General features: G+C 38.1%; 1 protein-coding gene across 1 annotated transcript in view; it reads right to left on the bottom strand.

The window, feature by feature from the left end:
* JMY (junction mediating and regulatory protein, p53 cofactor) overlaps nt 1–13,997 on the bottom strand; it is a 71,517-nt gene that overhangs the window by 48,370 nt on the left and 9,150 nt on the right. Inside the window, exon 2 of the mRNA XM_067315983.1 lies at nt 3,243–3,416. Within this exon, the coding sequence (XP_067172084.1) occupies nt 3,243–3,416 (174 nt within the window). The remainder of the gene's footprint in view (nt 1–3,242; nt 3,417–13,997) is intronic.

The following is a 13,997-nucleotide window of genomic DNA, read 5'->3' as shown; positions in this document are numbered from 1 at the left end:
TGCTCCAGTCCCCTAATCATCTTTGTGGCCCTTCGCTGGACTTGCTCCAGTAGTGCCACATCCCTCTTGTACTGGGGAGCCCAGAACTGGACGCAGTACTCCAGATGTGGCCTCACCAGGGCTGAGTAGAGGGGGAGAATAACCTCACTTGACCTGCTGGCAACACTCTTCCTGATGCAGCCCAGGATACCATTGGCCTTCTTGGCCACAAGGGCACATTGCTGCCTCATACTTAACTTGGTGTCCACCAGCACTCCCAGGTCCTTCTCCACAGAGCTGCTTTCCAGCAGGTCAGCCCCCAACCTGTACTGGTGCATGGGGTTATTCCTCCCCAGGTGCAGGACCCTGCACTTCCCTTTGTTGAACTTCATGAGGTTCCTCTCTGCCCACCTCTCCAGCCTGTCCAAGTCTCTTTGAATGGCAGCACAGCCCTCTGGCGTATCGGCCACTCCTCCCAGTTTTGTATCGTCAGCAAACTTGCTGAGGGTGCACTCTGTGCCTTCATCCAGGTCATTGATGAAGAAGTTGAACAAGACTGGACCCAGGACTGACCCCTGGGGGACACCGCTAGCTACAGGCCTCCAACCAGACTCTGTGCCACTGAGCACAACTCTCTGAGCTCTGCCATTCAGCCAGTTCTCAATCCACCTCACTGTCCACTCATCTAACCCACACTTCCTGAGCTTGTCTATGAGGATGCTATGGGAGACAGTGTCAAAAGCCTTGCTGAAGTCAAGGTAGACAACATCCACTGCTCTCCCCTCATCTACCCAGGCAGTCATTCCATCATAGAAGGCTATCAGATTGGTTAGGCATGATTTCCCCTTGGTGAAGCCATGCTGACTACTCCTGATCACCTTCTTGTCCTCCACATGCTTGGAGATGGCCTCCAGGATGAGCTGCTCCATCACCTTTCCAGGGATGCAGGTGAGGCTGACTGGCCTGTAGTTCCCTGGGTCCTCCTTCTTGCCCTTTTTGAAGACTGGGGTGACATTGGCTTTCTTCCAGTCCTCAGGCACCTCTCCTGTTCTCCATGACCTTTCAAAGATGATGGAGAGTGGCTTAGCAATAATGTCTGCCAGCTCCCTCAGCACTCGTGGGTGCATCCCATCAGGGCCCATGGATTTGTGGGTGTCAAGTTTGCTTAAATGATCTCTAACCCACTCCTCCTCCACCAAGGGAAAGTCTTCCTCTCTCCAGACTTTCTCTCTTGCCTCCAGGGTCTGGGGTTCCTGAGGGCTGGCCTGACCAGTAAAGACTGAAGCAAAGAAGGCATTCAGTAACTCTGCCTTCTCTGCATCCTTCGTCACCAGGGCACCCACCCCATTCAGCAAAGGGCCCACATTTTCCCTAGTCTTCCTCTTGCTGCTGATGTATTTGAAGAAGCCCTTCTTGTTGTCCTTGACATCTCTAGCCAGATTTAATTCCAAACGGGCCTTAGCCTTCCTCGTCGCATCCCTGCATACTCTGACAACATTCCTATATTCATCCCAAGTGGCCTGTCCCCCTTTCCACTTTCTGTAGACTTCCTTCTTCTGGTTGAGTTTTGCCAGGAGCTCCTTGCTCATCCATGCAGGTCTCCTGCCTCCTTTGCTTGACTTCCTACTCATAGGGATGCACCGCTCTTGAGCCTGGAGGAAGTGATGTTTGAATATTAACCAGCTCTCTTGAACACTCCTTCCTTCTAGGGCCCTCACCCATGGGATTCCTCCAAGTAGGTCCCTGAAGAGGCTAAAGTTTGCTCTCCTAAACTCCAGGGTTGCGATCCTACTTGGTGCCCTGCTGCCTCCTCGCAGGATCCTGAACTCCACCATCTCATGGTCACTGCAGCCAAGGCAGCCCCCAACCTTCACATCTTCCACCGGTCCTTCTTTGTTTGTTAGTACGAGGTCCAGCAGCACACCTCTCCTTGTTGGCTCCTCCACCACCTGGGTCAAGAAGTTGTCACCAATGCTCTGCAGGAATCTCCAGGACTGTTTGTGCCTAGCTGTGTTGTCTTTCCAGCAGATATCGTGAATCCCCCTGCCTGCCTCCCTCATTCTATACTCAAACTCAGAGGAAAACACTATCTTTTAAAACTGAAACCAGAAAAAAACGATGTTGACCACCTGAATAAAGAGCCAAGCTTAGACAGAATGACTATGGCAATACAGACTAAAATAGGTCCATTTTAGCTCCTATGTCACAATATATAACAACTAAGAAAGTTACAGTCTAGGATCTGTTTAGGAACTGCTGGTTCCGTCAGAAGTACTTCAGAGATGCAACGGAGGACAGTTGTTTTTTTTACTCAAGTCTCTAAAAGAAAAGGAAAAATGTCTAAAGAGATTAGAATTACTTTTTAAATAAAGTCCCCCTATACATTATAAAACAGTTTTACAAAAATGTATTATTCTTTAGCTGGCTATACTTTTTCAGCTCTTTGAAAAATAAACTTTTAAAATGTTACACCAAATTACATGTTATTAATACACTCTCCATGTTTAAGTGTTTCACAACATGAGAAGCACTGACTCCTAATGTTTTATCGTATTATCTCAGCAAACTAAAATGAAAAATAAGCTACTGTATAAACAATCTTTAAAAAAACAATAATACCGATCTTGTAGAACATGTGTCTCTTTCTCTTTTAGGTATCAGTGTCATTATTCCCGTAATCACAAAGTTGTACATTTCACCTATTCAATTCAGCAATCAAGTTAAAAAGTCAAACACAGGAAGTTAACCAGGTGATAGCTAGCTGCATATGCAGAGATGTGCTCGCTATTCAAAAGCGCTCCTCTGAGTGCAGAAACCAAAAGGAACAGGGACAACATTTAGTGATGAAACCTTCACTGCATATACTATATAATAAAAGTAGTCTCTAGGTAATTTTATGACTCACTTCTCACTAGGAATTTAAGCACTCGCAATAGAGGAAAAATCCCAACACACTTCAAATACGCACATACAGCAGGTTTGCTGATAATATGTGCATAGCCTTATATGCACAGACACAAATATCTTTTGCAGTGTGTACTGATCTGTCCAAAATTAAGGAGAGCTAGAGAAGGCCTTCAAATTGTCTAAAGATGTATTTTAGAATAGACAGAAGTTTACAAGCAGCAACAACTTCCTAAAAATAAAATTTATCCAGTAAGAAATACCTACCTTACAACTTTACATGTAAATAAAAGGTATGATTTTTCCATTAATACGGAAAATATTAATATATTCATATGGAAATATTAATATTTCCATACCTTTATCTGCTGTCTTCGAAGCATTGCAAGTTCCCTCATATCTCGAAATGGCTGTAGTAAGTATTGATAGAGTTCTGTGGTAGCTTCTGCAAGACTACTGTAGGCTTCATCTTCCATTTGATACAGTTCAAGCAGCTCTACCATGCTCTCTGTGTTCTTATGTTTTTCCAGAAGCTGTGAAAAAGTGAGAAAAATGACAGTTCAGTGAATGTGTTCAAACACTCCTGCTAAAAAATTTAAAAACCATTTGCCTATCCTCTTCTGTTATCTTCCCTCACCCACAAAATCATCACTTAGACATACAAAGAAAATCTTAATCCCTACCCACATCTCGAACTAAGCCAATCAAATATGAGCACTTCTCTGATAACCTTAACTCAAAACGTTCATTGTTCCTACTGATCACTGCTTTCCAAGGGTCTTCAAAAGCTAACAAATGTGAGCACAAAGATATAAGGACAGTAGGAAAAGCAACTCAGTATAAGAATCTATAACATATTAATCAGATACGCTATTTCACACATTTCCCACTTTCAGGTGTGTGTGGGGGAGAAGGAGTGATAGGAAAGGAGACAAAGAGGAGAAAAATCCCATTTTGATCTTTCTAGTCCTTTTTTCTTCTAGCCTGCCTGCACTTTGGACCCACAGAGCACCCCATTAAATCGGTGCAACTACACACACCCACACACGCCCACACCTCTGTTAAACAAAACAGTGATCTACATTTCTGGTAATTTTACCTTCTGTCCTATGACTTTACCTTAGACAGTTCAGGCACAAAAGTTCAGATTCGCAAAGTTTCCATTAGATTTTTTTTTTTAATGAAATTATCGAAGTATTTTAAACTTTAAATAAAGTACTAAAATTATTTTTAATTCATCTAAAAAAACGGCTTCCTAAAATGTCTGTCCATTCCTGTTTGTACAAATTCACTACTATATTTTATTAATTTACATGTTTGCTTTGCATCTATTTTGGGCATTTGCCTGGGCAGACCTCACATGCAGCTGTAAATCTTCCACAATTTCCAAAAAATTATTCAACTATTTAACTAAAGCTAATCTCACAGAGACATATAGAAGTACTTGATGTATTTACAAAGACAAGATTATCTGAAATTAATTTTCCTCTTATGTAATTTTCAGATATTGAAAGTCAAAGTATCTTGTCCTTTATATCATCATCTCAAAAGCACATATTCACAGTCCAGATTTACTTAAACTGAACACAGATTAGGGAAACTAAGGAATAAATGTATTGTATCTTCTATCCGTTCATTAAAGTTGGATGCCCACCTACCTGAAATATTCTCAGTACACTCAATTGCATCGAGTGCCATTATTGAAAGAGAAAATAGAGGGAACCGCAGACTGTCAGATGACAAAGCCTGGAAGAGCTTTCCCTCAGCTAGGCTTGGCAGAGACAAGACAAGATACCTAGGAGAGATGGAGTGAAAAGGATGCAACATTCCTCAGCAACATGAAACATTTTGTTGGATTACCTAGACCATTTCACGTAGGAAACTGTTTCTTTGCAAGATCATTTGCTATGTGCTTCTGCTCTCATCCAGCAGCACATAATATTCTGTGGCATTTGAATTCTTACTGACAATATTGGGTAGTATTTTGTGGCTTGCACGCTATAAAACTAATGCTTTATGAACTTTCTAGGTTGAACACACACACAACTTTGCCTACAATTGCAGAAACTGGAGTCAACTCAGATACTCCTGGTTTTGAGTCCTAGGTTCCTGTGGATTTTGTGCGTTATTCTAGCCCACCAGCAATTTCCTAGTCTATAAAGTCACCTTCTTCCTCAGCCCCTCTCGCTTGCTGCTAGTGTCTCGAAACAGTTGCCATATTCAAGCCTTCTACTTCCACCTGGCACTATCACAAAACCCTTCTATAGTCCCAAAGCTGTAGTTATCTCTCTATTCAGGTTCTAAGAAAACAAACATTTCTTCTAAATGACCCGTTACAAGAAGGGTCTCTATTATTCTTAATAGCTCTACAACACTCTAATGTTAGTTTCCTTTTTAATGTTCAGGCTACTAATATCTGCTTATTAAATAAGGAGATACACATTTGTTGTACACATTAGTTTCATCTTGAAACTCCTACTATTCTTTAGGATACAAATCCCACAGATAAAAAATAAAATAAAGTAAACTTTACACCATTTAAAGAAGAACCTTAAGTAAACTAATATCAAGAACAGAACAATACAGTATTAGGGATTTTTCCTCCTTTCACAGACTATTCTTAAGGTGTATTTAATAGTTCTGAAATTCTGGAAGACAGTCATCATTTCCAGGCACTTTTTCAGTCTGCCTTCTGCAAAATTAAGGACAGTCTCAATTTTATGATCATAACTGTAGTACAAGGACATTTTTTGGACTCTAAAAGCATATATAAACTTATAATTAGTTGTTTTTTTAAGGGAAAATCATGTCCATAGCCAGAAACTGTACGGATAAAGTAGTGAAGTATCATGATGTTCCAGCAGATAGGAAAGACAAGTAAATGAGGATCTTTACAATGTCTTGCCAATATCTAATTCTATTGGCCTGCTGCTTCTAGTGGAGTTTCTCCAATCCTAAGCCTAGAATATAAGCAGATGGTAGATCCAACCATTCCTCAACTCCTCTGGAAATACTAAACTGTCATGGAGTAAAACCCTAATAAATACAAGAGAGGGCAAGTTATTCACATATAAAATACACATTTTCAAATTGTTAACAAAAGGTAAGCAGCTAGTTTTGCCTCCTGAGCCAAGCACCAACACAGACTCTACTTCCTGTGCCTAATGAAGACCTTTTTGAATGAAAATGGAGATGAAGGCTCATATAAACTACAATTGTCAGAAAAGACATAACAAAACTGGAAACCGATCTGGAAACCAGAGAGTATCACCTTGTTTGGTTTGGACCAAAAACCAGATAGCTATCTGCTAGGGACGTTCTTCAAAACAGGCAGGAAGGCTACCAAGCTGTGACAGACTGAGCTCTGTAAGAGACAGCCTCATCACATCCACCCAACTATTAATATGTTCCTGTACAGACTCAGTCAGATGATGTTCTGGGGGAAAACATCTGATCATTAACCTTAGAAATGTTGCAAATCAGCTCGAAAGCACATCTACATAATTTTGTCCTGTCAAGTCAACAGCATAACATTGCTGCCTCAAATTTCATTTGAGTTAAAGGCTAACAAGAGAAAGAAAATACTGGAGAATTATGAAAGTCTCCAGTTTTGGAAAATGAAAATAAAAATATAGAAAATTTGTGATTCTCATTTGAAACGACAGTTATGTCTAGATGTTTAAATGTAAGAGTCAAAAATATTCTCTCTCACTTCTTGAAACTGATGTGATTACCACTAGAAGAACGACCTTCATCAGTACAGTATGGCATGAACAGAAGTCTGATAACTCAGATACTGCTACTAGACAGAGCCTTATAAACCTGATGAAGAGTCCAGGCTGCTTTAGTGCCACAGGGCAGTCTACCAGCCCTAAAGGGGACACTGACACAGGAGACAGCTGGTGCTAAGTTGCCTGCCTAGAGGACCTCTCCCACGTTGCTCGGTAAAGCAGCCTGATGGAAGTTTTCCTGTCCCGGATCAAAGTCAGGTGAACCATTTTTTAGCTGGCTGCCATTCAGTTTTTAACTTTCCAGACTGTCATGTAACAATAATGCTGGGTCTAGCACAGAATCCACTGAATTAATAATGTCATAAGGCAAAACAGGCCCTCCACAATCTCACAGATCGTTAATTGAATATGCTCAAATTTTCACATAGCCAGTATCAAGAGGATATACTCTATCGATACATGAAAATTCAGCCAGTACCTTTTAGTAAGATAGAGACATTAGTTAAGTTGGCCAAATGCCTAAATCAGCCTGGTACCTTAGAACTGTGCGGTTTTCAGTGTATTAGCATAAAAATAGATTAAGAATTTTTGTGGCATACTTTATGTCCCACTGATGATTAATTCCCAACACAGACATTCTGTGTTACCGTTCATTTACTTCAACAGCCTCAGTATGAATTTTTGACTTTCACAATTTTTTAATTATATTATTAAAAGAAGTGGGTGGAGGAGGGAAGAGTAATATCCTGTACAGGCCTGACTAGTGCTAGACCCACTGAATACTGCATTTATTTTAAGAACAATGTTTCACAGATGTTACATTGTTCACAACTAAATGAATCCATATATTTTGGGCAACCATTATACAGATAGACTCTAACGCACAGGAAACACTTTTTTTTTTTTTCAATTTAACAGCACATTTATTTGAACTATAGAACAAAGATTATTTCTGTCTTCAGTATTTTTAAAAAAAAATACTTTGCCTATAAAGCTTTAAAGGCAATACAGAGGACAGTGCAATTACATGCGATTAACCTCGGTTTTGAGCAAAATCCAAAGCTTGATTTAATCAGTGAAAAGTCTTTTCTTACATTTCCTTTGCTATTCTCAAAACTTCACTTGTTATTTCCATTTTATTTTGTGTATTTTTGTAAAACATTGTAACATGACACCTATCCAACTTTAGCTAAAACAAGCATTAAAGATACTTCTCAGTCACTTACTAGGCTTTTCATAATTTTAAAATAATAACAATAGAATAACCTATTGTCATATGAATTTAGGTTCTCAGAAGCCTGACAGTACTACTTGCCATTTTCAGAAACAATTTTAAAGCTTTTTAATTGGAGAAGCGTATTTAAAATCTGAGGCAAAACTAAGGAGTAGTTATTTTCAGAGAGCAGAAGCACACTGCTGTAGATGACACAGTTAGATACTCCATCCTTTCCACCGAAGAGCAGTCCTAAGTATAAAAACATCAAATCTTCCTGTTGATAAACTAGCAATAGGCTACAACGAGCTCCAGGCAATAAGTTCCACAGAAATAAAATTCCAGAGTGCATAGAATTTGGATGCAATATTTCAGCAATTGAACTTAGACAGTAAGTTGATACACTAGAACATACTTTAAATTGTTTCTATTCTCTTTTAAAACTCTCTTTAAACAGCAGTTTTTAAAACAAAAACATTCTTATTAAAAACAAACACACCTACAACTCCTTGTAATCAGCAACACACTCAACTACATGAAATCTGTGTTATAAGTAATTTATTTTTCCTCTCTCTTATATGCATGATCCCTTATTTAAAATGTCACTTTTTGTGGTTGAAAGATCAAGCCTTGCCAGAACATTTAGCTTTCTGCTTGCATGATTGTATTACCATTAACATCTTTTGCTTTGTAATTTAAAAAGAATATTTGCATTACTTTTGCAGCTGAATATCCCAGTAATGACCAAAACCTGACTCTCCAATAGAGATGTAAAATAGATTTTACTGTTTGGGACAGAAACAACCTAAGAGAATGCAAAAGATGCATACAGCCAGCCGGGGTGGCACAAGTAAATAAGGTAATATTGCCCAGCATAAGAAGTGCTGGAATCAGTCTAACCTCTTAAGATTAAAGAAAGATACAAACGAGCAAGTTGCATATGAAACTGATTTGGAAACACAAAGTTTGTAATTGGTACTTAAAGCAATCATCCACCTACGGAGCGGACAAAATGCTGAAAGGTCCAATTTTTTCAACCAGGCTTTTGAAAATAGGGGATTGAACTATACGCCAAAGCACAGCAAAGGTTAATGTCTGAGTTTTGGCGGGGATTTCTGTATGACTGTTTACAGAAGGACTAAGTTAATTAAAATAATCAAGCCAAACCAAAAGCATGTATAGCAAACAAGTCTATCAAAGTTTGCAGTTATTCTAAGAAACAAACAAACAAACAAACAGGGTATTGGGAAGTAGTAACAAGGGTGTTTAGTACTAAAGAAAGAAAAGAGAACACTTTCACAGAATGTTTCATGCTATCTTCTAGGCCTGTGAAGAGCTGTGCTCACATCAAGTGAGCCACATCACTCCCCTTTAAACCCTGTTTAAAACAGTCTTTCACCATAGTATCTACTAGAGAAATTGACTGTGGACAGCACACCAGCAAGCAAAGACCAGCACTCTGCAGATTGGCCACCTTGGCCATCTTTCACTCTTATCAGTTATCTTCCTTTTGTTACTGCCCCAGGAGCTGTTAACCTGTCACTTTTGTCAAATTCACTTATAATGCCTACCAAAATGCACCTCATTTCAATACACTACCTGTAATACAAGTCAGCAGAAAAAGGAAAAACTGAACTACTCAGCAAGAAGAACTGAAGTAGTATTTTAAGGTAGCTAAGCGAGACAAAACATCATTTCAATGTATGCATCACTACTGAACAACATAATTTCTCTCCTTCCACACAAGATTTTAAGTAGAAATCTCAGTAGAACTATGTATATATAACTTGCTGGAATATCACAAGGCTGAAGGTTAAAGCTGCCAACTCTGACTACAAAGTACGGCACATTAGATCTTTTCTGAAGACCTCTCAAAAGAGAGATGCCAATGATTAAAAAATATGCATCTCCTTTTCCGTAAACAAGACAAATGTATGTGGGGCAGCATGGTAGAAGCTGCTTTTATTTTAAGATGGCACTTGTCTGATCTAAATAACTCACCTTACTGTGTGATGTGCCATTCCAGAGTTACACCATCATGTCAAATTAGCGCCAATAAAAGCCAGCTATTTATTTGAATTCAATACATTACTTGGAATGGCACAGCCACAAACAAGCTATATAAATCATAGCAAACAAGGGCTAATTACATAGGAGTGCCATGCTTTTTGTCCTGCTGTCAGTAACACAGAAATAAGTATTTACATTATAATGTAATCTGATGAATAAAATAGACGAGTTTTCCATATTTCAAAGTTAACTCTGGGACTCCTATTCCTCCCTTTGGAAAGAGGCAAAATAACTAAAAGATAAAGTCATTAATGAATCACTGATCAGTTGGAACATAGTAGTATTGAACCAAAAGACTTCTAGGCAACACCTCACCCTGAAGGCTTGGCAAACAGCTATATTCTACTCATGTCCTAGTAAGTTCTAACTTTTCCTGCAGAAGTCTGATCAAAAAACACCCAAAAACCAGAAGAGTGAGAACACACATTAAGGTAAGTGTTCATGCTGTGCCATAAAATACATTGCTTTTGGTCCACAGACCCTCTATTCTGTGCTTCTTACCTCTGCTGTTAGTTAGGAAAACATTTTCAAGAGTATCAAAACCAACAATCATCTAAATCAAATAAAACTTGCATACAATGAATGCAGTTACTTAAGTGAATATTATGACATTACTCTTAGAGCCCTTTCCTTTGTGTAAGGTTTGCAATGTTGGGGCACAGAGGTCTAGCCAAACACTCATTCTGCTAAAGAGGAAACATTCTTCTAGGAAAACAAATGTGAAAAGAAGAAAAAAAATTTTTAAGGTATAATCAACTTCACTCTGAAGTCAACTCACGGGACTTGCAACGTCAGCACTGAGTTAGTACTCTTACCAGTTTTACAGTGCATTTGGTGTGGTAGAAGATATTCTTAAATATCTGATATATAATATCTACAAAATATTAATCTGATGTTAGACTTCTTTAAAATCTAGTTCAAAGGAGACAGAGCATTGTGGCAAAACCAGACCCAGAGCACTACTAAGAGTGAATTTACTTCTTAAAGCTGAGCTGAACTAATGGCTTGCTCCTACTGGAAGGAGATCCCACTTTCCATTCCCCTTCCCTTTCTTCTTCCACCTCCACCCCAGTTCCTTGTTCCTTCTGCTCTCAGGTGCATTTTCTCACTCCCTCCATTACACTGGCTTGGTCCTTCTCAGACCCTTCAACAAAGTAACTGAGCATCTGGCAGAAAAGTATTTTTGGAATTTCTCTCAGATTAATTTCCTGCAGTTTAATGAGTTGAATTAGCACAACTCAAGGAAAGAAAGACGTAGGATCTCCCCCTTTCAGCATCAGTAAACTGATGAAAGGTAAGTTACATATTCGGACATGAGCCAGTTCTTCAGCTCCCTCTGATAGGGTGGCTGGCTAGTTAGCCACCTTCAAACATTAGACAACAGCTGGTGGGTAATTCAAATGGACCTCTGTGTGACTTCCAAAGGCTACTACAGTTCAACATGGATTCAACCTTTATAGCACCTTATCTGAAGGTGAAAGCACGGAAAGTCAGGTCTAAGAAGGAAACAACGCTGTGCATGATTAAACCAAATTCTGAAAGTTTCTAAACTAAAATTATTTTTGATTTAAAAGCTGAATACAACATTAAAAACAAACCCCAACAACAAAATCCCCACATTTACAGCATAGTATTATTAACTAATAAAAAGCTAAATAAGGTATTAAGAAACTCCTGAAATCCCATATTGTGCACACTATTTTTCCTCCCACTCTAACAGCAAATAGCACGTCATTAGCAAGCTATTAAATCCCTTTCCTAACAGTACAACATTTCAGAAGAGAGCAATTTAAATTAGTATCAGAATTATGTTCTGTGTTGTTATCCATTTGGGTTGGTTTTTGTTCCTATTTTCACAGGGAAATGGGGGGAAGGATACATAGATGAAATATTAGGGAGAAACAAAACCCTGCCAACTCTAATGTGGGTGCTTAATACTTCTGATAAAAATCTTCATGTTGAACCATAGAGATAAAAGAAGCACAAATAAAACACAGTTGAAATAATACATACAATTTATCTATTAATCAAACTCTTCCTAAACTAATCCAATATTTCAAGCACTTTGGGATTTTTTTAAACTCCTATCATATACTCTTCCCTCCCACATGTGGAGTCTTTGCTAAATTATACTACTGTGAAGTGAAAAAAAGATTTAAGTTATAATCTGTGACACCTGATGATTGTAAACAAATATTGCTCTCCTTCAAAGACCGAAAAACCCTACTGTCTACTGTCAGAAGTCACTTGTTTCTAGTGGTGGCAAACTGCAATAATTTCGGCTCTGAAGCTGTAGTGCTATTTTTAGGAAAATTATAACTTTTTAGAAATGTCTAAGACTGATCTACAGTTTTTCCTCCCTCAAAAGCTTTACAATTGCATTCATAATTTTTTTTGCCTTTAATTTTCCTTAAAATAGAGACATAAAGTACACACTATTACTTGAGCTCTTTTTTAAACAGGAACTAATCTAATTTGGTCCTACTTTGAGTATGGGACTGGCCTTAGCAACCTGCAGAGGTCCCTTCTAACAGAATAGTTTTCTAATACAATAATCTATGATTCCAAGTTATCAAAAAAACTTTTACAAAACTCTTTCTAAAGTGTCTGAAAACAAGCCATGATGCAATACTGTTATGTGAAAAGTTGTGCTACAATTCATTTAAGATGACCCACATAAACTGTCTGCAAGTCATCACAAACAAATGCTAATCAAATCTTTAAAACATATTTTTCAAAGGAAAAAAAAATCCTGTTCCTTCACACCAATAACAACAATTTTTCTAAAAGAAAGTCATATAAACAGTTGACCACAATTGCATTTTGAAAAGTATTATAATAGTAGTGTAAAACAACAATTTTGAGTATCTTTTCCAAAAGCAGAAGTACTCAACTGTACTTTCAGAAACCATGAAAAATGTTGCTGAATGACACCCTGGAAGTGTTTTACAATATCTTTTCAGGAGGAACTTATAGCCAAAAGCTAAATTAATGTCCACGAACCATTCAAACTTTTCTGAATGGGTAACGTTTGTCTGCCTTATAGATTATAAAAAAATTCCTTACCATTCCACTCCATTGGTAACTTTTACTGTACAAATACCACAAACAGAAAGAAACAGATGGAGAGGAAATCAGAGAAAATTCAGAGGAAATCTTACCAATAAAAGGTTTTCAACTGAAAACAACCTCTGTCAAAATTTTTGCAACCAGTCAGTGGAGTAAGAGGCAGATATACCACCAGCATTCTATTTACATCTCCTCTAAACAGCTTTAGATGATGAGCTTCAGATGCCAGCCTGCCAAGGGAGCTGTCTTCACAACAAAATTCCTCTCTGACTACAACCAGGACAGTTAATCAAAAAGTAAAATCCAAACTCCACAAATGAACCTCTAACAGGAAGTTATTAAGAAGAAAGGACACAGATGAAAAGCAAGAACTAGTAAACAAGGAGACATTTGTGGAGAAACTGCAAGTTAAAAATCTAGTACTGGTTTTACAAAAGAATGTCTCCAAAACCTTCAGTGGGGTAAGTAATTTTTTATACTAGAGATGAATTTAGCACTGTTTGTTAAAATTCTTAGGACTAATAAAGATTTCTTCAGATAGACTAATAATGGTTTAGTTTAACTATATTCAGGCCCATCTCCTTCAGAAACATGGTTGGCCAAGTTTCAACAACTAACTAAAACAAAAACACATTTTCCATATTAATTTATAGCATTTATGACTAGAAGATGCTATGAGATCATCCAATCTCCCTGTCCAAAAGATCTGTACCATTTTTATAATCATGTTTCGAGTTATCCAAGGGCCTCAGTAATTTTTCTTAAAGACTAACCCATATTCTAGCAGATCTCACCATTGGATTTCTAGATGAGATCATATTATTACTTTCTGTAAGGACACAATAATTCTTTCATTCCCATTCTTAAACATTCTTGCATGTTTGCTATTAAATAGCATTGCATTCAACGCAGGGATTTTCAGTGAACTATCCAAAGATCTTTGCTCTGAATGGTTATAGTGATGTTAGTACCCTAAAAGATGTACGAGTAATTCAAATAAACTGTTCCAAAGCATATTAATTTTGGCTCCC

Source organism: Apteryx mantelli, chromosome Z, assembly GCF_036417845.1.
Source record: "Apteryx mantelli isolate bAptMan1 chromosome Z, bAptMan1.hap1, whole genome shotgun sequence".
Classification (NCBI taxonomy): Eukaryota; Metazoa; Chordata; class Aves; order Apterygiformes; family Apterygidae; genus Apteryx; species Apteryx mantelli.
This window is presented reverse-complemented; position numbering and strand designations above follow the sequence as displayed.